Raw genomic sequence first — 23,894 nt, 5'->3', positions numbered from 1 at the left:
TAGAAATGGAAACTATCTACAGATTCATAAGTAGTCAAAGTTAATCTCCATAGAAACTTTATTCGTCACATTTATTTATTTATTTACACACATACATTGTAACATAACAGGAACACAAAACCCAAATCGTTACAATATTAATTTAACATATAGCACTCACTTTCATACTTCTCTCTAACATTCCTTTACATACATTCATCAGCGAACTCATTCTATCCACAAATACATCACATTCTGGTGCTTCGGCGAGCAGGGAGCCGAGCAAGTGGAGCGCGCGCGCGACGGGCGAGCACCGGTACAGGTTCGTGCGCGACGGCGGCACCGCAAACAACTTGTGGCTACGCGCCCTTAGGTACCTATCAGGTACAAACAATTTAATTACATTACTTTAGTTAGTACTATAGGGGACCCGATTTTATTGTTGAACCGAATTTTTCCCTGAACGTCGCTTACCATAACCAAAGTTCGCGATGACCCCTAAATCACAGACCACAGTTTGATTACTATACCCTTTTTGTAACATTCGGTATATTACCTACGTTTACAAACAATAATGAGGCAACCTTCAATCCTGCCCCAAGACTCTTGTCTTGCTGCCGCACTGCTGCGAGTATGATTCACTGTTTTCATGTTAGGTAATAATAACAGCATTGTGGCAGCGTCATATCTTTTACAAAAACTTACCTAATTTATTTTCCAAAATAAAACAACAACTTTTATCTCGCTTTTTTAATCTCATTCATATCAAATTACGGAATATAATTTAGTACATACTATTCTCTCTAAGATTAAGATTTCCTATAAAATATAAATAGCGTGGCACCATTGAAGATAGCTAACCGTACCGGCCCTGATATAACGTCTCAATGATCTGTCGCGTTCTCACAAAATAAAAGCATTACAGACTACTCCACACGATTCAAAATCGCATCACACCATTTTCTATATAACATTTTATTATCTCTAAATCATCTAAATACACAGTACACTTTAGTCTTTACGCTATTTATTTACATTTAAATACAACACCTTAGTCCAAGCAGCATTACTAGGGGCGCGGAGTGATTATAACACCACTCCGCCCGCGAAACCTTACTCTACACCGGACCGGAGACCGCTCCTCGCTATACAGCCTACTTGTCGTTAACTCAAACAGTAACATTTATATTTTATCAATATCACACTTGTACTGTACAATATATGGCAATAGACACTACAACTAACCCTCACATAGTAAAACATAAAGATAGAAGAGAAAAGCAGAAACTGAGATAAAAAAATATACGATCCAAAACCGCAAACACACTTCAACTTAGCTTCTAGGGAAATAGCAAGATTTCGGTTTAGTATGTGCTCAAATGGTCCCCTTTTGATTATTTTCTCAATTTAAGTTAGTACAGTATAACTTGAAAGAAAGATAAGGCAGAAATAGTATTTACAAATTGAAATATCGTCTCCCGTGTTAAAATAATATAGGCATGATGCTGACTAGCCTTTAACAAAAAGACTGCTTATAAAATAATCAATACTTTTGAGGAACTTTCATTACAGCATGTGGTGGCTTGTTCCTTCCAAGAAACGGTGATAATTTATTATTATAAGTTATACACCAACAAAAAACCTTTGAACCATGGTACCACAAAGTTTAAAAATATAAGTCCATAAAATAAGTGGTTTATAAAATAAATATGAAATTAAAATATCGAAATTATATGCTCTATAAAAGTACATAAGACCAATTTCTGCCTGATAATGATACTTACAAAATTAAAATCTTAAATTACACTCAATAATGTCGAAAAAAATAATAATTGCTCAATTAATCAGCGTGGTCACATAATGCAATTTCATTTTAGTTATTTAGTCAACAACTGACAAAACAATGACTGCATTTCTGCAAGAAAGTAAAATATATTTCAACGATATCTGTTCCAATGATTCAGTTAAATTACGGTAACTTTCCATCGTAACAATTAACACAAACATGTGATGTAATGGTAGCAGCATATGGTATTTCCAGTAGCAACTCGGTGCCAACAGTTATTGCTATTAGCGAATGCAAGTGCACCCATCCACTTGACGAGTATTGCTATGAGGCATCACAGGGTCTTGCAACGCGGAAGGTCATTCAAGTCGTGCACTCCCAATGTCTTGCAAGCGACGTAATTCCCTCCCCGCGAATCACAATAAATTTTTGAAACACCATTCGAGTAATGTCCATTAGCACGCTAGCTCGCAGATGCAGTGGCGTGGTGACGTCACGAGGCAGTCAGTGTTCACAGCTCGCAGTAAGCCATGGCGCGGGAGTGCTAGTAGTTGACCGTGACGGGGTGGTGCGTGTAGGAGGGGACTCCCGTCTCCGCGCCGCTCGTCGCCACCGCCGCTCGGACCACCTGCTGTGGGGGAAGAAACGTTATCATCAGGTCTTTGGTTTTCACGATTACAAACTATATTCGAGGAAATGTTATGGCGATCCGCGTAGAGCGCTATACCCAGCACTGGACGTTTACAAGCTGATGACGATGTTCCCATCAATCCTACAGATATATTATGGTAAGCCCACTTGTATTAGGTAACTAGCTGGTCCCGCGAGGTTCACTTCGCCTTAAAAAATCCAGGTAAAAAAATGTTAATCCAGGGTGTTAGCTAACTCCATACAAAATTTCGTTAAAATCGGTTCAGCCGTTTTAAGTGAAGAAGTAACAAACATACACACATACTTACAAACTTTCACATTTATAATCATATAGTAGGATAGTATAAATGAATCATACCTGGCTAGTGATCTGCATGACGGTGCCGTTGCTCTGTGCCGCCTGCGTCTGCGCCACCACGGCCGCCACCTCGGCCTTGCTCTCCGTCGAATTTCTGTAAACACACTTACATTAGTTACACATGAATCTAGGAAACGACAGAATGGGGTGGAAGGAAAGTCTATGGAGTATTGGTGTCAAAGTTAGCCCCGCCCTAAGCTAGTGGCCACGCTCCCAGTAGAAATCCAGTTGCAGCTATAATATACTTCTTAGCGTGTCGCTGACAAACACTAGGGATGAACTAGGATCTCCGCGGTTTGGACGAAGGATTAGAAAGCCAGATAAATTACAGCTGATCCGTCACTCGGGAATGCTCTCTTCACACATGCCACATCAGCAGGAGTCAAGCGTGATTCAGTGTACCCCTAGTGAAGTTTACTTCACCCGGTGCGCTACTCAGAGGATCATCACATGCATAACGCACAGCCGACGTTTACGAAGTAGTTTGGAGTGGTGACGTCACCTGTCCGCGTCGTCGGGCCGCGGCTCGGGCTCGCACTTGGCGCAGGCGGCGCCGCACTCCTCGTCCGCGCCCTCCGCCGCGCCGCCCTCGTGCGTGCGCCGGTGCGCGCTCAGGTGACCTGCGGACAACATTTACATAACATTCAGAGTTTGATCCATTTAGTAAGAAACACAGTAATGCTAACAGATACCTAACAGTTGCTTTTGTGAACAAATTAACTTAAGTCAGTCTACTTAGTTTTAGTTAACTGGTTGCATTTACTAAGTACAGATATTAGTGTTTTAGTATTAGTGTGTGTTACAGCTGGTGTCGAGTAACGCCTAGGTATAATAACTAAGGATTGAGTTCTGGAACCGGTCTCAACGCTGTATATCGAAGAGATGAGTTCTAGAATGCAAGCCTTACCCTTGGAACCATATGTGGTAACTTGTAATTGGCTAGTAGCTGTTTACCTGATATGTTCATATTGTGTTATAGCTGTAAGTTCTCCAAATATTATAAAATAAAGTAAAAATAAAATAATTTTATTTTAATTGGAACTCGCCGTAGGGTTGAAGGCGCAAAGGGCGACCTACAATAACTTGGAGAAGATCCATTTTCAGCGAACTCTAGTGATGGGCCGAATGTGGTTTGAACCGAAGTTCGGCTTCGGCCGAACATTCGGTAAAAATTAAAAGTTCGGCCGAATATTCGGTTAAATTTGTAGCTTTCGTAATTCTATTATACATGGTGGAATTACCGCTGTGAAGCTCCTGAAGGCAAAGTCATATTATGTAGGTACTACATCTGTGACTTGAGGGACGGGGATATTTAAGTCTAACTAAAGATGCTCGAGGAGTTTCTTTCGCCATTTCTTTCCTCCTTAATGACGGGGCCTTTGTGAAATGGTGGTAGATTATGACTTTCGACAAGTAATTCTAACATTCTACGTCGAAAAATAAACGATTTCATTTAATTTCATTTCATAACAAAAATTTGCACTTTGAAGTTTAATATTTCGTAAAGCAATCACTGAATACCAAAAATGGTGTGAGCATAAGCATACCTTTAATATTTATGAAATACCTATTCAACCATATCCCACATCATAAAAACAACAAAAATATTGATCCCCAATTTAGATGCAATGAAATAACAACTTGATACATGTAAAGAAACGGGCAACCGTTTCTGAGAAAAAGTATGGTGACAGACAGACAGACGGACGGATAACAAAGTGATCCAATAAGTTTTTTTCCATTCGAGATACGGAACCTTAAAAACGAATACAGCTGTTCTATAAATTTTAGTATTTAAGTTGTTCTATGAAATAAACGGTTTTTTTTTCCGAGATTTTAGAGTGGTTTAAAAAGTGGCCAAGCATTACTGGTAGTCTCACTCGCCTACAACTGATAACAACACTGAAAAATATCCACACTGTATTCTATAAAAAGTGTAGAAATAGGTGTGCCGAATGTTCGGCATTTGAACCGAATTTCGGCCGAATACCGAAGTTCGGTTAAACCTGCCGAAGTTCGGTTGAACCGAATGTCTACCGAATTTCGGCCCATCTCTACGAACTCAAGTCCGTCGGAATCTCCTAGGACGAAGCCAAGGAAATAGCCTAGGACGGAAACGTCTGCAGAAGAAACGTGGAGGCTTTATGCTCCTCGCGGAGTTATAGGAATTATCGGGAATAAGTATATTATAATACTTATCTTAATTTTCAAATAAACATGAATGGGAATAAAATAAGTGTCAAAGCCATCTCACCTTTACACATAAACGTCTTCGAGCACACTTCACACTTGAAGGGGCGCGCGCCGCCGCCGCTCTTGTAGTGCGAGCGCTCGTGGAACATGAGGTTGCCCTTCAGCGGGAACGACTTGCCGCACTGCCCGCAGCTGTACGGCCGCTCGCCGCAGCTGTGCGCCCTGGAAATATAAGGAAAATAATTATATATAGGTAAGTACATAGGCATTTATTGTAATGGAATGTAAAGGCGGCTGAAACAATCGCGTCATCAATAAGCTTCTAACGATACCTCATAGATCAAAATCTATCAAGCCGTTTAGGCTACAGGAGGGAACAAAGAAACAAAGAAACATACATACATACAATCGAAAAACATTATCTTCCTCCTTCGGCAGTGGGGTAAAAAGTAAAACCCTTCCTTCATTAGAGAGCCGTGTCCCAGAAATAGAGAACACAACAGACTGCAGTCGCTTGACATCAGTTCTGCCAGTCTCCTATCCACTCTCTAACACTGAGGGTTATATGTCTTGCTCACCTCATGTGTGCGATGAGATGCTCCTTGCGCGTGAAGGGCTTGGAGCAGACCTTGCACATGTGCGGCGTGTCGCCCGTGTGCTGCTTCATGTGGTTGGTGAGGTGCTCCTTGCGTGTGAACGTCTTCTGGCAGAACTCGCAGCGGTGTGGCGACTCGCCCGTGTGGATCCTGTGGGACAGTGGAGGGGTTAAGAGATTGTCATTTACGTGCAACTGTGGATACTTTCCCGGGCAAAAAGTCGGTTTATGTATATTCCATCCTATGAGTTTATGTTGAGTAAATAAAATAGCGCAAATTTCACAATTTTCTTACGGATTTTATGGTAAAATAACTATGGTAAAGTAACTAAACTCTTTACTATTAGTTGTGGCAAAATTATACAGAAAGTAAATATGGTATATTATAACTTAAACACAGATTTTTGATGTACGGTGGCCTGCGCCTAAAAGTATACAGGCGCAGTTTTTAAAATAGCGATCTCAAACTCACATGCTGCTCAAGCACATCCACATAAACACCACTGCTACACACATCACACACAACACATCCCCGGATTAATAACAGATGTAGCTGGTCCCTTCATCATCAGGGATCGCTATTTTAAAAACTCCGCCTGTATACTTTTAGGCGCAGGCCACCGTACATAACTTGAACGTAGATATGATTGGTTTTAATACATGCATATCATAGCACAAATACTAACGCGGACAACATAAACATGCGTATAACAAATGAGACACAAATCTATACTTTCACAACTCCCACCAAAATCAATGTTAGTGGTACATGGCTTATTTAATGTACTGTATGAAAATTATTTGATCGGACCTGCCCATGCACTATTCAGTACCTAAAATGAACCTTTTATCCAGCATGATCCTGTTAAAACCCCTTCCGAAAGACCATTATCAAAACCCTCATCTGATAACCCTGGAAAATTAAGAATGTAGGCTCCTCAACCAAACGCTGTAACATACGTACCTTATATGGTTGGTCAAGTGCTCCTTCCGTGAGAAGGTCTTGGTGCAGAAGGGGCACTTGTGCGGGGTCTCCCCGGTGTGTAGATGCACGTGGTTGGTCAGGTGCTCCTTGCGGGAGAACGACTTGGCACAGTACGTGCACTTGAACGGGGTTTCGCCTGTGTGTTGTCTGTGGACAGTACATTCCGATTTACAAACGCCATCTTGGTTTTAAGCGGTAGGTTTGGTTTTAAGCTGTCTCGTGTTTTAGTTCGAAACCAGTTAAGATTCAGTGGTGGTTTTGCTCATTGATGAATTATATAATGTGCTTAAGAGATTGCAATTCTTAGATAATATTGATAAATGCTGAGCTTTATAGTTGATTTTGCAACCGGAATGTCCTGTTTCTTTGCTTACTTTTGTCTACTGAAGTTGTCGTCACCAATTTGAGAGTTGTTAAAAAAAAGAAAAGAAAGAGAAGACAGACTAGGTAAGTATTTCGTACTGCTGGGATTTAGCGGTAGCCTGCTTCTAAACAAAATTAACAACATACACACAGTTTGCGGCTATCAAGTTCATCCGTTGATTCAATCGATCATATTTTCTCGGCTGCTTATTTCCGTAACCGTAGAACTATTTTGTTATGTTTCCAGCAAATACTAGATATAATAAATATGCAAAAAGAAACAGGACATTACTCCGTCGCAAAACTTATTATAAACAAAATACTAACCGAACTAGTATTCTAAATCTTTATGAGATATCCATCACCAGGAAATAATTCTGACTTGACAGCCGCAAAGTTGGCGTGAAACAACATGAAGCCGTTTCATTCCATTCAACGCCATCGTATCAATGCTCTCTCTTTTCCGATTAATAATGTTACAGTTGCAATTTATTATTATCAGCCAGGTTACACAATATTTGAGCGACCGACTAATGGGAAGAGGATACGATAGCGTCACTTCAGCATGCTAGGCGCTGAGTTTTTTCACCATTCAAGAATTGCCATAATTCCTAAGCCATAAATGTAACACTAGGTGGCGCCTCATGAGCCTTGCGAATTGGCAACGGCGAAAAAACCAACACCAAGCATGCCTGAACCCAGTTTAGCTTTACGGAAACGATTTTGTAGAGAGCTGCCATGCCATCTATCATTCCATCGTTTTTCAGCTACATTTTTACTTCAGCAGCGCTCCAAAAAGTCGTCCCCCTAAACCCGTGTCCAAACTAACCTGACGTGGTTATTCAGATGCTCCTTGCGGCTGAAGCTCTTGCTGCAGTAGTTGCAGCGGTGCGGCATGTCCCCCGTGTGCTGGCGCACGTGGTTGGTGAGGTGCTCCTTGCGCGAGAACGCCTTGGGGCAGAACGAGCAGGCGTGCGGCGTCTCGCCCGTGTGCTGTCTGCACACATTCATTATGGATGGTGTAAACGGGGCTTTAGGTTGACCTGATACGAGGTTTTGTTCGGGCCGTGGAAGGATATGTTTTGTTTGTTTCAACACAAATATGTGGGAGTTTGTGTTGAGATTTAAGAATGAGAAAGCGGTGATGTGACAAAGTTGGAATATGGTCATTTTAAAGAGAGTAATACAAAGTCAACCTTTTCATTCTGTGATGTATTGAGTAGATAAGGGTGGTGAATGTATCTACTGGAGGAAGTTTGCTCTAGTTTACTGAGCAGCACGCCAAACTATCCAAAATGCGGCGTCTCTCCTCGATCACTTATTTGTCATACGATTTTGTCCATCCAAGGAACACTTCCATCTAACACATTTTACCCGTTATTTTATTAAAACTTCTATATTTTCAAAGGGGAGACGCCGCACATGTACCGTTCTTGTCTTACGAATACTCATACATTACCGACATTTCGGCATATTTCTATGGTCCACTGATGTCTCTAAATGACTAGTACTCTAAGATACGGGCGAAAACTAATAGTATGTTATAGACACATGCCATGCAAGACTATAATATATGTAGACACAATAATAAATGCTCAACAAGAAATTTAGCGTAGTTGTTAAACTGTGATATTATAACTATAACTGAGAGTGTAAGCTACAAAGAGATAAAGAAGAAAGTATCACAAACAAATAACAATAAACTTCGAAACCTAACAATCGGAAAAAGGTGTATCGGAGTACTTTCTGCGGGATACAGACGTTGGAGGAAACATACAAGGATGTATGTATTATGCAATATACGAGGATCCTTGAATCGGGTTTAAGTAGATGACACATATTATGGCAATCAGATCCAATAAAGATTAAACCACACCTCATTCAACGTATATCCCCGCAGTTTCTACTCATTCTTATATTATAAGTACGTGTACGGACACAATCAATTCAACTGTCGACACAATCCTAATTGTACTTGGCTTCATTTGTAATTAAATCGAGTCAAAACACTTGTATTAGGTGATTCAGACTCAAATTTTTTGCTAACTCTCGAACACCGATGCGGCGCTAAAAGTACGATTCCTTACCAGTGGCGGCTGCACCTTAAGTGCGCCCGTGCAACGCACTACCATTTAAAAACCTTCTAAATATGTACCTTCCTTCTTCCTATACCATACTAAACTAAGTAGGTACTAGGTACGTCTAAAGAAAACTTCACAAAAATACCAATATAACAACCGTAATACCTACCCTAAACAGAAATTACATAAATCATTCGAACGTTACGAGTTAAATTAAACCGAGCTGGCCTATTTTGATTTCTACTGCAAAAGACTTAGATCTTATTTTTGCTTGAACAAAAACTGCCTCGTGCGCTCGGATTGTCGCACGGAGCGAGCTCCTACACGTAGTATGAAACAGGATGGAAATCGCCCGGCGCGTGAGACGGAAGATGCTCAGTACAAACTGTATGCAGTTCTAGGATAAATTCGTGCGCCGCACGCGGCCGGAAATTGCCGAAATCATACGAATGACGCCACGGGAGGCGCGGGCGGCGGCCTTGACCGGTGGCATGACCTACGAACGATGCACTTGTCGCAGTTTCACCTTTCGCGCGCGAATACGTAATTAATTTGTTACTCTAATTACTTATTAACTAAGAAAGTAGTAAATATTTCGTGAGTGTGTATATGTGTGTGTGAGTGAAAATGAGTGCAAAATACAATATGGACTTCATAAAAAGCAATAGGACATTTCAAAATAGACTGGACATTAAATCTGCTGGGCCGCCTCGGCCTTTTCTCATCTTAAAATAGGAGTGCAAAACAAAAAATAAAACTTATACCTGAATTTTCAAAAGTGAAATGTACCATTAAAAGAAATGGTTATGTGGATGTGAGAGACTAAATGCTTTATTTTGCTTTCCGTGTGTTGTTTTCGTTTCGGCGGAGAAGTAATTTCGCGTCAAAAAAGGAACGCAGAATGGATTTAAAATATAAATAAGGTAAAATATACTTATATTTTTTTTACTTCTAATTGTAATAGGTAATCTATTTTTCTTCCAAAATTTATTAAACCCATAAAGTGCACCACCGGGTATCTGAGGCACCAGCCGCCACTGTTCCTTACACCGCGGCTTCCGTCTATATGGTGCCATAGAAGTATTAGGTAAGCCACGATGCTCGGAACAGTACTTTTACTCATCTACCTGACTGCCGCATCGAATTTATCTCTCATCAATGAAGCCACCGTCCAATCAGAATCGCATCACACCCCCACCGTAACCCCAACTAACCTGACGTGATTATTCAGATGCTCCTTCCTGGTGAAGCTCTTGCTGCAGTAACTACAGCGGTGCGGCGACTCCCCCGTGTGTTGACGCACGTGGTTGGTGAGGTGCTCCTTGCGTGTGAACGACTTGGTGCAGTAGGAACACTTGTGCGGGGACTCCCCCGTGTGCTGCCGGACGTGGTTCACTGGGAAAAAAGAGTGGAGTTAAGAGGAGGATACACATTGACTAACGTAGTATGCAATGAATGATTGCTTTGTTCATATGCGTAGTGTGCACGGTCCGTTAACACTACGGGAATTCTTTCAATGCGTGTTACGCGGTGTTGTTGGTACGGGAGAAGTCAAAGACATGTTTGGTTGTAGACGGTCGTTTAGTGAATAACCAAAACTGTTTAAAAGTAGTACAAGTATAACTTACTGACTAAGCATAACGTGATGGCATAACAATAACACGTGTGACCTAATAAAGTCATTTTGCTGTGTAGCATCACTACAGGTTGAAAACCTTTAGAAGGTTATTAACATTATAAAATTTTCACAGTAAACTTTTTAAATAAATGAGTATTTTAATATCAAGTTCTCTTTAGTTTTCATGCATTTGTGTTTTTTCGGTGTGTGGTGTCAGGCACCGGATAAACAACTTCTATCGGAAGTGTCTGTTGTCGTCTGAATCTCGTTGTCTAAATGAATGTTGTCTGTTTGAATAACTAAACTATCATTATAATCCATAGCTCAACTCACCAAGATGGTCCTTCCTGGTGAACGCTTTCGGACAGTACCCGCACTGGAAGGGCGTCTCGCCGGTGTGCTGGCGCACGTGGTTCACGAGGTGCTCGCGCCGCGTGAAGCTCTTGGAGCAGAAGTTGCAGCGGTGCGGGGATTCACCTGTATGTTGACGGACGTGGTTTAGCAGGTGCTCCTTACGGGTGAACGTTTTTGAGCAGAAGTCGCATCGGTGCGGCGTCTCACCTGCGGGGAAGGGCGGGTGTTAGCTGGGCGCAAGTCGGGGAGGGGATGACGGGAGTGGGGGAGGGGTTAGGGGATGTACGGTGGCCTGCGCCTAAAAGTATACAGGCGGAGTTTTTAAAATAGCGATCTCAAGCTCACATGCTGCTCAAGCACATCCATATAAACACCACTTTTACACACATCACACACAACACGTCCCCGGATTTATAACAGATGTAGCTGGTCCCTTCATCATCAGGGATCTATTTTAAAAACTCCGCCTGTATACTTTTAAGCGCAGGCCACCGTACTTAATAAAGTTCTGGGGAAGTAATTAAGTTGTGCGAATTTTGCTTTTACGAGCTTATGTGAAGGGCTACCGAAACTAAATCGGTTTCTGGTGTCAAGCTAGAAGGATAGGTCAGAAAAGATTCATGTTTATTGGATGGATAATAACTTGAGACTTCGAAGACTAGAAGGTCGCTATACGACAGAGTCGTGGCTGTGGTAAGCTAGACAGTGGTCTATTCTTGTTCATCATGCCAGCATGCCCTGGGTGTAACAATAACGTAGGGAGTCTTGAAGTAGAGCGATAGTGCTAGTAACGGTAGCTAAAAACAGTTGGAGGGGGGTAATTTTGGTATCGATTTTTACAGGTGTCAAAAGACAGAATCTACACTGCAGTTGCACGAGGTAAAACGAAACACCTATGCAGTAAGGGGATAAAATACACATATACAGGTGTATTCTTACACAACTATGCATCACATAAACCAAGCCAGCTACTGACCGGTGTGCCACAGGATGTGGTTGGTGAAGTGCTCCTTCCTGGTGAAGGCCTTGCCGCACAGCTCGCAGGCGTACGGCGAGTCGTTCGAGTGCGAGCGCATGTGGTTGGCCAGGTGCTCCTTCCTAGTGTATTTCTTGCCGCAAATCTGACAATGGTGCGGCGTCTCCCCTATTAATAAACGCATAAAAAGAAAGTTAAATGATGCAACTATGTCGCGCCAATACGGTCGCCGTGGAGACCGGGGGTTAATTGTAATAATCGCTAGTGGTTAGTGAACACACTGACTGTTGGGCAAATAGTTGAATCATTCAATTTTATTTTCGCGTTTCTGCACCGGTTGGGTACTGGTGCGGGCTTGGTTTATTTGACACTTAGTTACTAAACGACAACAACAAGCAAAACGAAAATAAAATAATTGTAAATTGTTCGAGTAAAGCGGGAACTATCAACTAATTGCTACAAAGTACAGTGAGAACGAACATCGATTCAATATAAGGCCGTTTATTAGACACAAGAAGCGCAGAAAATAAACAGCAAAAATAAAAAAAAACTGAAAAATACACGCTACATCTGTAGCTAGTCTGATAAATGACCTTATATATAGTAGATACAACGGTAAACACAACACACATTTATAAAGATGCAAAGATACAGATGGCGCCACCAATCATACAGTAAATAAAACCATGTGATTGGCGACTTTTGCGATGCTATATCGGTGGTCCAATCTTCTGAGAAGCTGCGCGTATCAACGGTGTTGCCATACTGTACACTGCGCTTACATGTAAAATACAAACCAACTGGTCCATTTTAAGATGCTTTCCAAGAGACGAATGATAATGAACTTGCAGCTGCTATAAAGAAGGATACATCCCAGCTGTGTTGGTTGCGTGATAGCTCGGTGGTATCTGTGTGTGTGTACCTGTGTGCCTCTCTCTCTCTCTCTCTCTGTATGTGTACCTGTGTGCCACATGACGTGGTTCATGAAGTGCTCCTTGCGCGTGAAGCTCTTCTTGCAGATGTCGCAGCGGTGCGGCGTCTCGCCCGTGTGCTTGCGCACGTGGTTCACCATGTGCTCTTTACGTGTGAACGTCTTCGCGCAGAACTGGCATCTGGTGGGGGGAAATATGGGTTATCAGCATGTTTTAACGTACTTCGGCCGCATTCAAAGCATCCAAGCCAAGGTTTTGGCGATCAAAAACTGCTTTACTGCACAGAAATACTGTAAGGGCAAGAGCACACGATGCGTTACGGCGGCGGTGCAGCGCCAAAGCGGTGTCGCTGCGTCGTTTTACATAGAAATTTCTGGGGCATGCACACGATGCGCTCCGTGAGGGGCGAATGCGTTGTGACGTCGGAGCGGCACCGCTCAGTTGTTTTGCGTCACAAGGAAGGACACACATTCTCTAGACTCTCAAACGCTGCTACGGCGCCGCTGCGGCATAACAACGTTGCGGCGCCGCACCGCTCGTGTGCCAGCACTCTATACAGTTGCGGAAGCCTCCAGACTACGTCACACCTTATAGAGTGTCCTAATGCCCCAAAATGCAGTCAAGGAGACCTGATGAAGGCCAATAATCTCGCAATAAGAGTAGCAAAACACTGGAGGAAGTTAGCTTAGTGCATTTACACGATAGAAGAAGACCGCTCGTGTGCCCACCGACACGGGGAAATCTGTGCATTGCGGCGCCGTACGGTCTTGCTCTAATGAATGTAACATACCTGTACGGCGTCTCGCCGGTGTGGCTGCGCACGTGGTTGTCGAGGTGCTCCTTGCGCGCGAAGGTCTTGTGGCACGTGGTGCAGGCGTACGGCTTGTCTGTCGACAGCCGCTTGGCGCCGCGCGCGTCCTCCGCCGTCGCGCCCGCTGGAGTAATAAGAGGTCGTGTTAGTGTGGTGGTGGTAAACCATATTACTGGGCCGAAAAACCAGACACAAGTGAAATTTGATTGTGTTTTGGACGGATCCAGGCTTCGGTATTCATAGGGCGAGTCAGAGCAACATGTTAATTGCGATTTCTGTATCGCTAGTAGCCTGATAGTTTTACAGCTGATAGCGCCAGCCCATTTATCTAGCCATTGACCTACATACATACCGTAACAGAAATCCACAAATTAAGTGGCTTAATCCAAAACGCCTCCAAAAGATTTGCAAGCAAAGCTCTTGCAAGATAGGCTTCGTATAAACTTTCCTTATGAAAAAGTCGAACACGAAAACGATCTTTGTCAATTATGACCCTTAAAAATTTTAAATAAAGAAACAGTTTTTATGTACGTACCGACATGGCACTTCCCATGCCGCGACAGCTCCACGGGGTTGGCGAAGGCGGAGCCGCACACCTGGCACGTGTAGGGCTTCCTCTCGCCGTGGTACCGCCTGAGGGAAACATACAACAAACTCATTGCAAACTAAGTAGGTATACAAAAGAGTTACATTCTAAATTCATATTCACATTTCAGCAAGTTCTCTGTATGAGAAAAGGAGGCTTCATTAGATAAGTAACAGTATTCATTCAACCTGTCGCTGCAAATCTACATCAATGCCGGGTTCTTGCAACGGACAAAAGACAGATATTTGTCGGGTCTTGGATGTTAGGGGCTTTACCACAAAAACTTAGACAGTATCTAACGGATGTTTACCGCTGTCAAACGCCTACAAAATCTGTCAAATTTCGTTTTAAACACTAGTTAAACAGTATTTAAAGTTTTTTGTGGTAGCACAGTAAGTGTTTCTGTTTTATAACACCTCCATCCCGCCTGCCAAGACGGGAGATTATGGCAATAACCCTCCAGTCTTGGAGGAGACTAAGACAGAAAGAGCCCCTTATCCGAATGGAGTAGTTTGTAAAAAAATTACGTTCATCAGAAATTTTTATATTTATAAGATGCATAAAAACATTTGACTTTGTCTTTGAATTTGACTGTGTCCTGCTTCATTACCTGTGCACGATGAGCTGGTAGCGGTACTGGAACACCTTGCCGCAGATGTCGCAGGCGTGGTGGCCCGGCGCCGAGTCGTCCAGCGCCGCCGCGCCGTCCACCTCGATCTCCACTATCTGCTGCTGCCCGCTTGACTGGAGGAGAGAGGGTGGGTTAGCGGCTTTGTAGATAGGATGGGGAAAAATCATATCTAAAGAGAGTCGGTAGAATAGGCCGCAATATACGGCGGGACGCAAAAATACTTTAAAAAGTTTTGCCACCGAAATTACAGTAGAAATCATGGGTAATATTTTGACTACGTTGGCAGCCGTATTTCATTTAGTAACGTATCATAAGGGAGGATTTGTATATAACTTAACTGTATAGTATAAAATTTATACACAAAAAAACCGCTATTTTGCGACGGTGAACAAAGTTTCTACTGAGCCTTCTCTATAGCACGTTTTCTTAACCGTACAGCATGTTTGTCTCATTTTTCCACCCATTTGTGTCAACACTCTCTCATAGCTCTTTAACACTGACCACCATGTCTACATTACGGCGAATAAACCGAACATATTCACGGCTATAAAGCACGTGTCAAGAAGAGGCATCTATACATACGTATTTCCGAGTAAGGAAGCTACGGAAACACACACAGATCCACAGACACGTTAGAACGCCCCTCTTTTTCCACCAGTGGTAAAAAAACTCTGAATGTTCACACTGACCTGCTTCCCGGCGGCGGCGGCGGGCGCGGCGTCGGCGTGCAGCTTGCCGAACACCTCGTGGTACGCCAGCAGCTGCGACAGGTCCTCCACGTTCACCTTGTACATGCCGTGCAGCTCGTCGCCGCCCGAGATCTTGACCACCGCGCCCTCCATTGACATGCCGCCCACGGACTGCGGGGGAAGAGAGGGGGATTGAGTTAGGGGTTTAAAAGGATATGCAAAAAGTTTCTGCTCAAATCCACGGTCTCCACATGGGAGTTGTTTTGCAAGATTATCAGGGAAATTAAAAGTAGGGGGACATTTTGGGTAACAGTTTTTGGGTGGGGAAGTTGGTTAGAATGATACGTTCTAAACATGTCAGGTTTATGATTATTAAGTAAGAGTGAGTGTAAACAATTTACATTTTGTGCATATTTTTTTGTGAATTTCGGGCTTTATGCACTATTCTACAACTGCTCCAGTCATATGACGGATAAACCTAACACCGGCAGCAACTCTCGTTTTCAAAATGATATAACCTTTAATATCAGTCATATCAGCAGGCATAGTAAAGTGATTCATACATACCTTCAAATCAATAGCGCCTTTAATATCCTTGACATCGGCGGGTATCGCAAAATGCGCTTCCTTCGCCTTCTCGTCCTTGACGGGCGCGTCGGCCGCGGGGCTCGCCTCGATGGAGGTGGTCCCGTCCGCGTTGTGAGTCACCAGGATGTTCGCTGGTTCTCCTGTTGCTTGCTCTATGCGGACTACGCTGTCGATTACCTGTGGGGTGGAATGGTTGGGTTTGTATTGGTAATATTAATATTATGTGGGGATGGCTTTCAAATCTAGATGAATCTTGGCAGCGCGTGGAACATTGGTACTCAACCTTTTTTATATAAGGGCCACAAACACGTTCAAGTCATGCTGTCGCGGGCCGCAAGCAATTTTTTTTTAACTATTATAAAGCGATGTATACTAATATAAAAAAACACATGCATATACTATTAGACTAATAAAACAAAAAAATATTGTTATTCATCCAAATTTATATATCTATCACCTTCAATGTATGCTCCTTCAGGAACGTTACACATACGCCAATGAATTATCCAATCATCACAACATTTTTAAACGCTTTTTGCAGAGTTGTGTTTAGTACTCGCGGCGAATTTTCCTTTTTGTTTTCTATCGATTGTTATTTAAAGTCATGTTGACTGTTTTCTTTGACTATTGTGGTGTTGTGCATTCGGAATTCTTGCCAGAAAGTCAGACGGTAGGAAAATAGTATTATTTGCAAGTTATGTAAAATTTAATACAGCAAATTCGACGAATAAGGCCAGATTTGTGGAAAAAAAACCAAGAAAGATTTTGCACCACGATATCGCACTTTTCGCACAATTGTGAATGAATTTTTCAACAAATACCATCGAGTAGTGTTGCCCAAATTCAGTCTTGGTCTTGCAGTCTTGGTCTTGTTCTTGCGTTTTTGCAAGACCAAGACCAAGAACAAGACCGCGTATTTTTAGCAAGACCAAGACCAAGACTGAGTAGTTAGGTGTAACAGTTCGGTGTATAGGTAAGTACGCTTAGGAATTCTATGAGATGCAAAAAACTGTATCAAAGAAAATGAAAAACTGGACCTATGCGCATTACGACTAATACCATAAACATAGCGAATAAAACAATATCTATTAAAATCAAAAAGTAAACTTTAATAAATAGTAATAGACTAATAGGTAATTGCAAGACTTGCAAGACTCTTGCTGCAAGACCAAGACCAAGACCAAGACTGGGAGCGCAAGACCAAGACCAAGACCAAGACCAAGACCAGGTGTATTGGCGCAAGACCAAGACCAAGACCAGGTGTATTGGCGCAAGACCAAGACCAAGACTGGCTAAGTCTCGTCTTGTTCTTGCATTTGGGCAACACTACCATCGAGCATCCACCATATTAACCAGATATGGCTGCAGCTCACGGCTATAGCTTCTTTTTTTCCTAAACACAAAATACCACTTCGAGGCACTGTTTTCAATCGATAGAAGACAATAAGGAAAAATCGCCGCGAGTAGGTACTAAACACAACTCTGAAAACAGCGTTTAAAAAAATGTTGTGATGTTTGGATAATTCGTTGGCGCATGGGTATCGTTTCTTAAAGAGCAAACTTTGAAGGTGATTAAAAAAATTGGATGAATAACAATATTTTTTTTGTTTTTTATATGGATATAATCCCGATACTTTTTACATAGAATGTTATTATCTATTATCTCTCATGGCACGCGGGCCACTGATAAAGGCCCGGCGGGCCACATGCGGCCCGCGGGCCGCAGTTTGAGTATAGCTGGCGTGGAATATTGGGGTTCAGACATCCTGATGTGTCTATACAAACACATAGGTAAATACCTACTACTTATTATCCTAACTAATATTATAATTGCGAAAGTCACTGTATGACTCTCCTACTATAGAATAGATTTAACATATTAGGTTTTGTATTTATTTCAGACAACTGAAAAACTTTAATACCGCGATGTAGGATCTTCATATTAATTCGCCTCGGTTCCATACAAGCTCTCTGTATTGCGCTTTTAGTGCCATCTGTTGGTTATATCCGGAACTGTCTGTCTGTCTGTCTGTCTGTCTGTTACTCTTTCACGCCAAAACTACTGAACGGATTTGAATGAAATTTGGTATACATATGGTCTAGACCCTGAGAAAGAACATAGGCTACTTTTTATTGCGAAACGGAGGTTGTAAGGGGTTAAAAGGGGGGGTTAAAAGTTGTATGCGAATACTTAATTTTAAAAGATAAAAATACTACGGCTGACTGGCGTAGTGGTTAGTGACCCTGACTGCTATGCCGAAGGTTCCGGGTTCGATTCCCGGCCGGGGTAGATCTTTTTTTAAATAAACTTTATATTTAAGCACTTGATGAGCAATAATTAAACATTTTGTTCTAGCGTTTTTGAAACTTCGATCTGTGAGTGGATGAAATAGGTGTTCATATTTTGTATGAAGTTCGTCATTTTTGAAGATAAAAACATTATATTTTGTATTTAGGCACTACATAATCACAAACAAATAATAATTAGCATATAAAAAAAACCCAGTGTGGGGGTGTAATATAGGGGTTGAAAGTTTTATGGGTGTTGAGTTTTAGAAGTTTAATTTATATAGTAGCTATGTCCGCTCCTAGATGGCGTTGTCGGATCGGATATAGATCGCGGTATGGTTTGATTTTAGCTAATGTACTTATAGTTTGTATGTATTTGCAGTAAGTTTTGAGGTCCTCGAGAACAACCAAATAAACGACTGTACTTTTCAATACGAGGTTTCATTCATTGTCATTTGGTTCTTATGCGTCATTTTTGAAGATAAAACCATGAAACTTATCTATCTATCTTATATATCTATATATTATCTAATATATACGTGGAATATGCACACGAGATGCGGGAAAATGGCGTGCTATCCCACGTGCGTGATGAAATCTGCATGCTGTTAAAACAGCCGTAAAGCTTAGTTACAATAGGATATTGCAAGATACCTAGATGTTTTCAATCTAACATGTCTGCACACCTTAGTAAAGTTATGGTTTTGTTTTGAAAAATGGGAGTTAAAGTGAAAAAAAATAAGTAGTATGTTATTGGGTAGGTAGTTCGGGAGTAGTCCACGGCAAAATAATTTTAAGGCGAAGCGAAGCTCGCGGGCAACAGCTATTATAAATAAATAAACAACAAAGGATCCCCGGCCTCAAACTTGAGAAGGAGTTTCATTCTGTTTGCTGGGCCATTTATCGTGCTGTTGTTGAGGTTCCGTAGCGTAGCAGGTTGCTTGGCAACGCAAACATTTATTTCTAAGTTTACTTGTTTGCAACTTCATAATGCTAGTTATTTTTATTTCAAACCCGAGAGTGAGTGAATCGAAATTGGAATGTTTATTCATTCAAGGGAACAAAATACGGTAAATATTTAGCATTGTTTTTGTATGTGACGCTCCATCTGGTTCATATCATTTATCAAAGACCACATCCCCCTGGGCAGGCCCACATCATACCTGCTGCCCCACAATCTGCTGCAGTTGGTGCACGGTGAGCGCGTGGTCCGCCGGCATCTTGATGTCGTGCAGCTCCTTGTCCAGGAGCTTGCCGCCGCCGCCGCCGCCCGGCTCCACCACCGTCACGATGCCGTCCTCGGACACTGTCAGCTGGATCTGAGGGGAGGTTAGGCGTGTGAGCGAGGTTGCTGAAAGGACAAGCATGGGGCGCAAGAAGCACACGTCCAGACGTGACAAAAGTTCTCCGTCGCGCTCGCTACCGAGGCCGCGCGATGTTAGTAAACGCGATACAAAACTTTTGCCACAGCTAGATGCTAGCTTTTGCCCCCTGCTAGCCCTCCTGGGGTCACTGGGAGTGCTTTTCCACCAGAAATGTGCTAGCTATGTTGCTATAGGTGTGTTTGTTATCCACCAATCATGGTGGAAACAAATTTCTTTCACATCATTGCAGCATAGCACATCTCTGATGGAAAGGCACCACATAACGCGTTTTCGCCGCACACAGCTTTTAAATTGACTGTCTTTAATGGCAATACGGTGAATAAGGCCTCTGTAGTTTGATATAGCGAATTAAGACGCAAGACTTGTAGTTTGATGAAGCTAACTGTGAAGCGCCAAATAAGTGTGATGGCGGTAACATCGCCAGATGCATACATTTATTCTATTGCATATTATTTCATCTTCTAATGGCAATGACATGGAATTTTAAACATGCTCTATGGGAGCCTAGAGCTAATGCATAAATCCCCAGAATCTACCTCTTACATCTTTTATGCAATTCGTTACGGTCTAATGAGCACTAACAATGGTATTTGGCTGCGCTCATTTCGACTATATTTAACTTGATCGTAATAACATGTCAAAAGTACAGACTACCTGACACAGTAGCGATTAAAAATCTATAATAATACCATACAAACTGCACAAATTCGTTATTACCTACTTCCGTCGTCATTGGCTTCTCAAAATAGAATACCATGGGCTATAAATAGACCTCCCTAAATTTCAAATTACTTATCCGACGAAGTTCTAAAGGTCATACAACATCGTACTAATAAAGAGTTTGAAGGTGATATCTTACCTCACTGACCTGTCTCGATGTTGGGTGAAGCAGCACAAAGGACAATGTATGGAGATATTAGAAGCATGTACGAGGCATGTCGGCAGCGGGATTGCATACAAGCGGCATTTACAAATATGATTAGCAGGTGGGACATTTCCATAGCATGATGTCATGCTTCACCTACAAGTGTGTTGTTTTGCATAATCTAGGTGTAAGTAGGTATCAGGGGAAAGGTGGTACTCTCTGATTACTTTAAAATATTATGGAAAAGTAGGTGACCAATATTGTCATTAGCATAAATATTTGACGTAGGATCAATGAAAATCTGTTTGTAATGGTTGTGATGTTTGGCTAATTGAGGCTAAGTGATATTTAAATCTTGTGTTAGTGCTTGCGCTAATGAACCTTTTCTCAAAATGTTACAATTACAATGTTTACAAAGTATTTATATTCAAATAAAGTTTTGTGCATTATACTAAATGCAAATACACAAATGTATGAACTTAGCTAGTAAATAACTTATCTTTAACAGCTGTGACTTTATACAAAACAAGCCATATGGCCTAAATGTATAAGCTTTCCCAATTGGCTTTGGCAACTAAACAAGAAAGGTAAAGTTCAGAGCAAATGGCCTGGCGAAGTGATGGAGGTCTTACTCCGGTTACTGACCTGCTGGTTGGCCTGGTCGGGCCGCAGCAGCTGCTGCTGCTGCAGGATGTGCTGCTGCGAGTGGTGCCCCTGTGGTGACGTTACATACCAATTAGAAAAATACACTGTTGAGGATTTATGGTTAAGTGCAGAGTTTCATATTGCAATTGGAACTTTGTTAACAATGATTCAAGATAAAGAAGAAATGGATTAGGTGGATTTTTATTGTGTATGGGATGTTAGGTCACAGTTTAGGAATCATGATAGAATAGGTTCTCTGTAAAAACTACTAAGATGATAAGAGTGGTTATGAGATATTAGATCCTAGGAATAACCATACCATAATTATATCATACATAGGATAACAAATTACAACAGAAACTTACGAAAGGAAATATTCATAAGTTCTACACAGAAGTTTATAATAGAAAGAAAGATCATGCCAACAACTAAATTATGAGAACCGCTTTTTAATGTTTATTGTACCTACATGCATCTAGTAACAATAACAAATACAAGAACATGTATTACATCTTCACTAATAATTGGAAACAGTTACTAACGAATGTAATGTTTGAAGTAGAAGTTTAGCTCCAATATGTCAATCCTCTCACAGAATGAGATTATCATGCAAGAAACGAAGGGAACAGCTAACAACTACTCGTAGAGTCTACACAACAGCGATCGTACAGCATTCCCGCAAGTAAACTGAGGGAGTTACCACGTGATTTACCATCTCTATGTTATGGTGTTGTACAAATTCGACCCGGTTGGTGGGTACCTGCTGAAGGGACGTGGTCACCGAGCCGCCGGCGCTGGAGCCCGCCAGCTCCTGCTGCTGGCTGTGAGCTACCAGGGTTTCTGTGGAGCAAAGTCGACATAGCTGTAATATGGGCTTGCAGACATCCTACTACTAGTAATAATATACAGGTATGAAAATATTAATAGATATGAAATTTTGGATGAATGTTTTTAGGTATTACTATGCTTATATGCTGCATTTTATCCCACAAACTTTTTATCGTGAATATAAAAATATAATAAATAAATAGTAATTTATTTCAGGATAGACATCCATAGCAAGTTCCATAATATTAGAAGATTTATAAAATAATCAATTGAAATCAAATAAAGTTTACATGAGCATTAGCACCCATTGAATAATTCATTCTCATTATTTAATCTGCTTGTTGAATGTTAAAACAACTACCTACATTCTTCATGTAAATGGATGGATAGCTATATCAGACAACAATACATGAATCAATAATCTAGGTTTACAAACATTACATTTTGTTATAAATGTCACAATTTCTTCCTGTATTTAAATAATAACAATGATGGTTACCATGTGTCTGTCCAGGTTGAGAGGCGATGATCTGTGTGACGGGTATCTGCTGGCCGCCTGGCCCCGACACCGTCACTTGAGACTGGCCGCCCGCATGGTGGCCTAGGATTATGTTGGGGTCCCCATTCAGTATGCTGGCATGTTGGCCTAGAGCATCCTGTAAACATTTCATATAATAATACACACCATTGAGCAAACTGTTAGTTCAGTGTTGCAAAAATAACTCACTCTACACACTCACATCAAGTAAAGTTTGAACTGCATAGTCATGAGTCGTGAATTAATTGTTATATAATTTTGATATAGCTATTCATTTGTAAGATATGCAATGCATTGATTTGTTTATTTGTATCAATTACTGTATAATTAGTTTAAGATCCTCTAGCATCAGTTAGCTTTAGCATGCTATTTATTAGTCATAATATAATTTCTTTTGTTTGATGAAATGATAGTGTTATTTTCCCAATTCATTGAGACTCACCTGTACAGGCTTCCCATTCTCGATCCTGGCGCCGGCGGGCAGGCCGTACACGGAGACCTGCGGGATGGGCCCCGGGAACAGGTTGGTGAACACCCAGTACTTGGCGACGCTGGACAGGGCCACGTTCACGGCGGCCGAGTTGACCCGCAGGTCGGTGGCGGACGTGGTGGGCGCCAGCGCCGCCGCCGGCTGCCCCGCCGCCTGCGCCCGCTGCTGCGCCGCGCCCTGCAACCACCCCAACACACACACTTGAACGTTGCACTCACAAAAACAAGCAAAAAACAACGGCTGCGATACCCACCTCGGCGCTCCCAGGCGGCTGGCCGCCACCCGTATTCAAATTATGGTGCTCCTGATTCATTTTGCTGTCTTTGTTACACTCTAATCACTGCACTTTCACTAAAATATACGGAAAAACACAACACATCACAAACTTTGCATCGGCATTGTCATAATTTGACTGTCATCGAAATGGAGGCGCGGGGGACGCGAGGGGCCGCCATCATGAAACTTAGCACACAATAACATTTTCAACAGAGATTACTTTATCGCCATTTCAGTGATTTTTTAACTTCAATTTATGCAAAACTTGTTAATATGCAGAGGGGAAGTATATTTAAAAATATATTTGTCACTTATTACACGTTTTTAACCAAATTATCTAAAGAAATACACAAAAACTAAACTATTCACATCGACCACGAACTTTTCATTTATTGAAGATGT

The 23,894-nt window shown here is 41.8% G+C and overlaps 1 protein-coding gene across 9 annotated transcripts; it reads right to left on the bottom strand.

Moving 5' to 3' along the window:
• Nucleotides 1-714: 714 nt before the first annotated feature.
• LOC105398467 (zinc finger protein 271) lies at nucleotides 715-23,894 on the bottom strand. 9 transcript variants are annotated; one of them, XM_038109219.2, is made up of 22 exons: nucleotides 23,470-23,894; nucleotides 23,169-23,393; nucleotides 22,688-22,844; nucleotides 22,061-22,200; nucleotides 21,361-21,429; nucleotides 19,629-19,784; nucleotides 16,156-16,353; nucleotides 15,589-15,759; nucleotides 14,879-15,012; nucleotides 14,218-14,315; nucleotides 13,662-13,806; nucleotides 12,900-13,051; nucleotides 11,940-12,107; nucleotides 10,943-11,170; nucleotides 10,206-10,386; nucleotides 7,740-7,907; nucleotides 6,527-6,694; nucleotides 5,546-5,713; nucleotides 5,029-5,189; nucleotides 3,277-3,394; nucleotides 2,775-2,868; nucleotides 715-2,396 (listed from the first exon to the last, which is right to left on the bottom strand). In XM_038109219.2, the coding sequence occupies exons 1-22, from the start codon at nucleotides 23,527-23,529 to the stop codon at nucleotides 2,310-2,312; spliced, it is 3,246 nt and encodes a 1,081-aa protein (XP_037965147.2). In that variant the 5' UTR covers nucleotides 23,530-23,894; the 3' UTR covers nucleotides 715-2,309. The 9 variants fall into 9 exon arrangements, with proteins under 9 accessions (XP_037965147.2, XP_048482590.1, XP_048482591.1 ...); XM_048626633.1 differs by having other exon boundaries at nucleotides 715-2,393; XM_048626634.1 differs by having other exon boundaries at nucleotides 10,943-11,086.

The sequence above is a fragment of the Plutella xylostella genome, chromosome 17 (assembly GCF_932276165.1).
Source record: "Plutella xylostella chromosome 17, ilPluXylo3.1, whole genome shotgun sequence".
Taxonomy (NCBI): Eukaryota; Metazoa; Arthropoda; class Insecta; order Lepidoptera; family Plutellidae; genus Plutella; species Plutella xylostella.
Note: the sequence above shows the minus strand (reverse complement) of the source record. Positions and strands in the feature narration are given on the sequence as shown.

Excerpts from the sequence above, each read along its gene's own strand:
- LOC105398467 (XM_038109219.2), bottom strand. The coding sequence starts at position 23,529 with ATGAATCAGGAGCACCATAATTTGAATACGGGTGGCGGCCAGCCGCCT. Across the intron at positions 12,108-12,899 it reads CCACGTCATGTGGCACACAG|GGGAGACGCCGCACCATTGT; the intron begins GTACACATACAG and ends GTTTATTAATAG. Across the intron at positions 5,190-5,545 it reads CATCTCATCGCACACATGAG|GGCGCACAGCTGCGGCGAGC; the intron begins GTGAGCAAGACA and ends TTATATTTCCAG.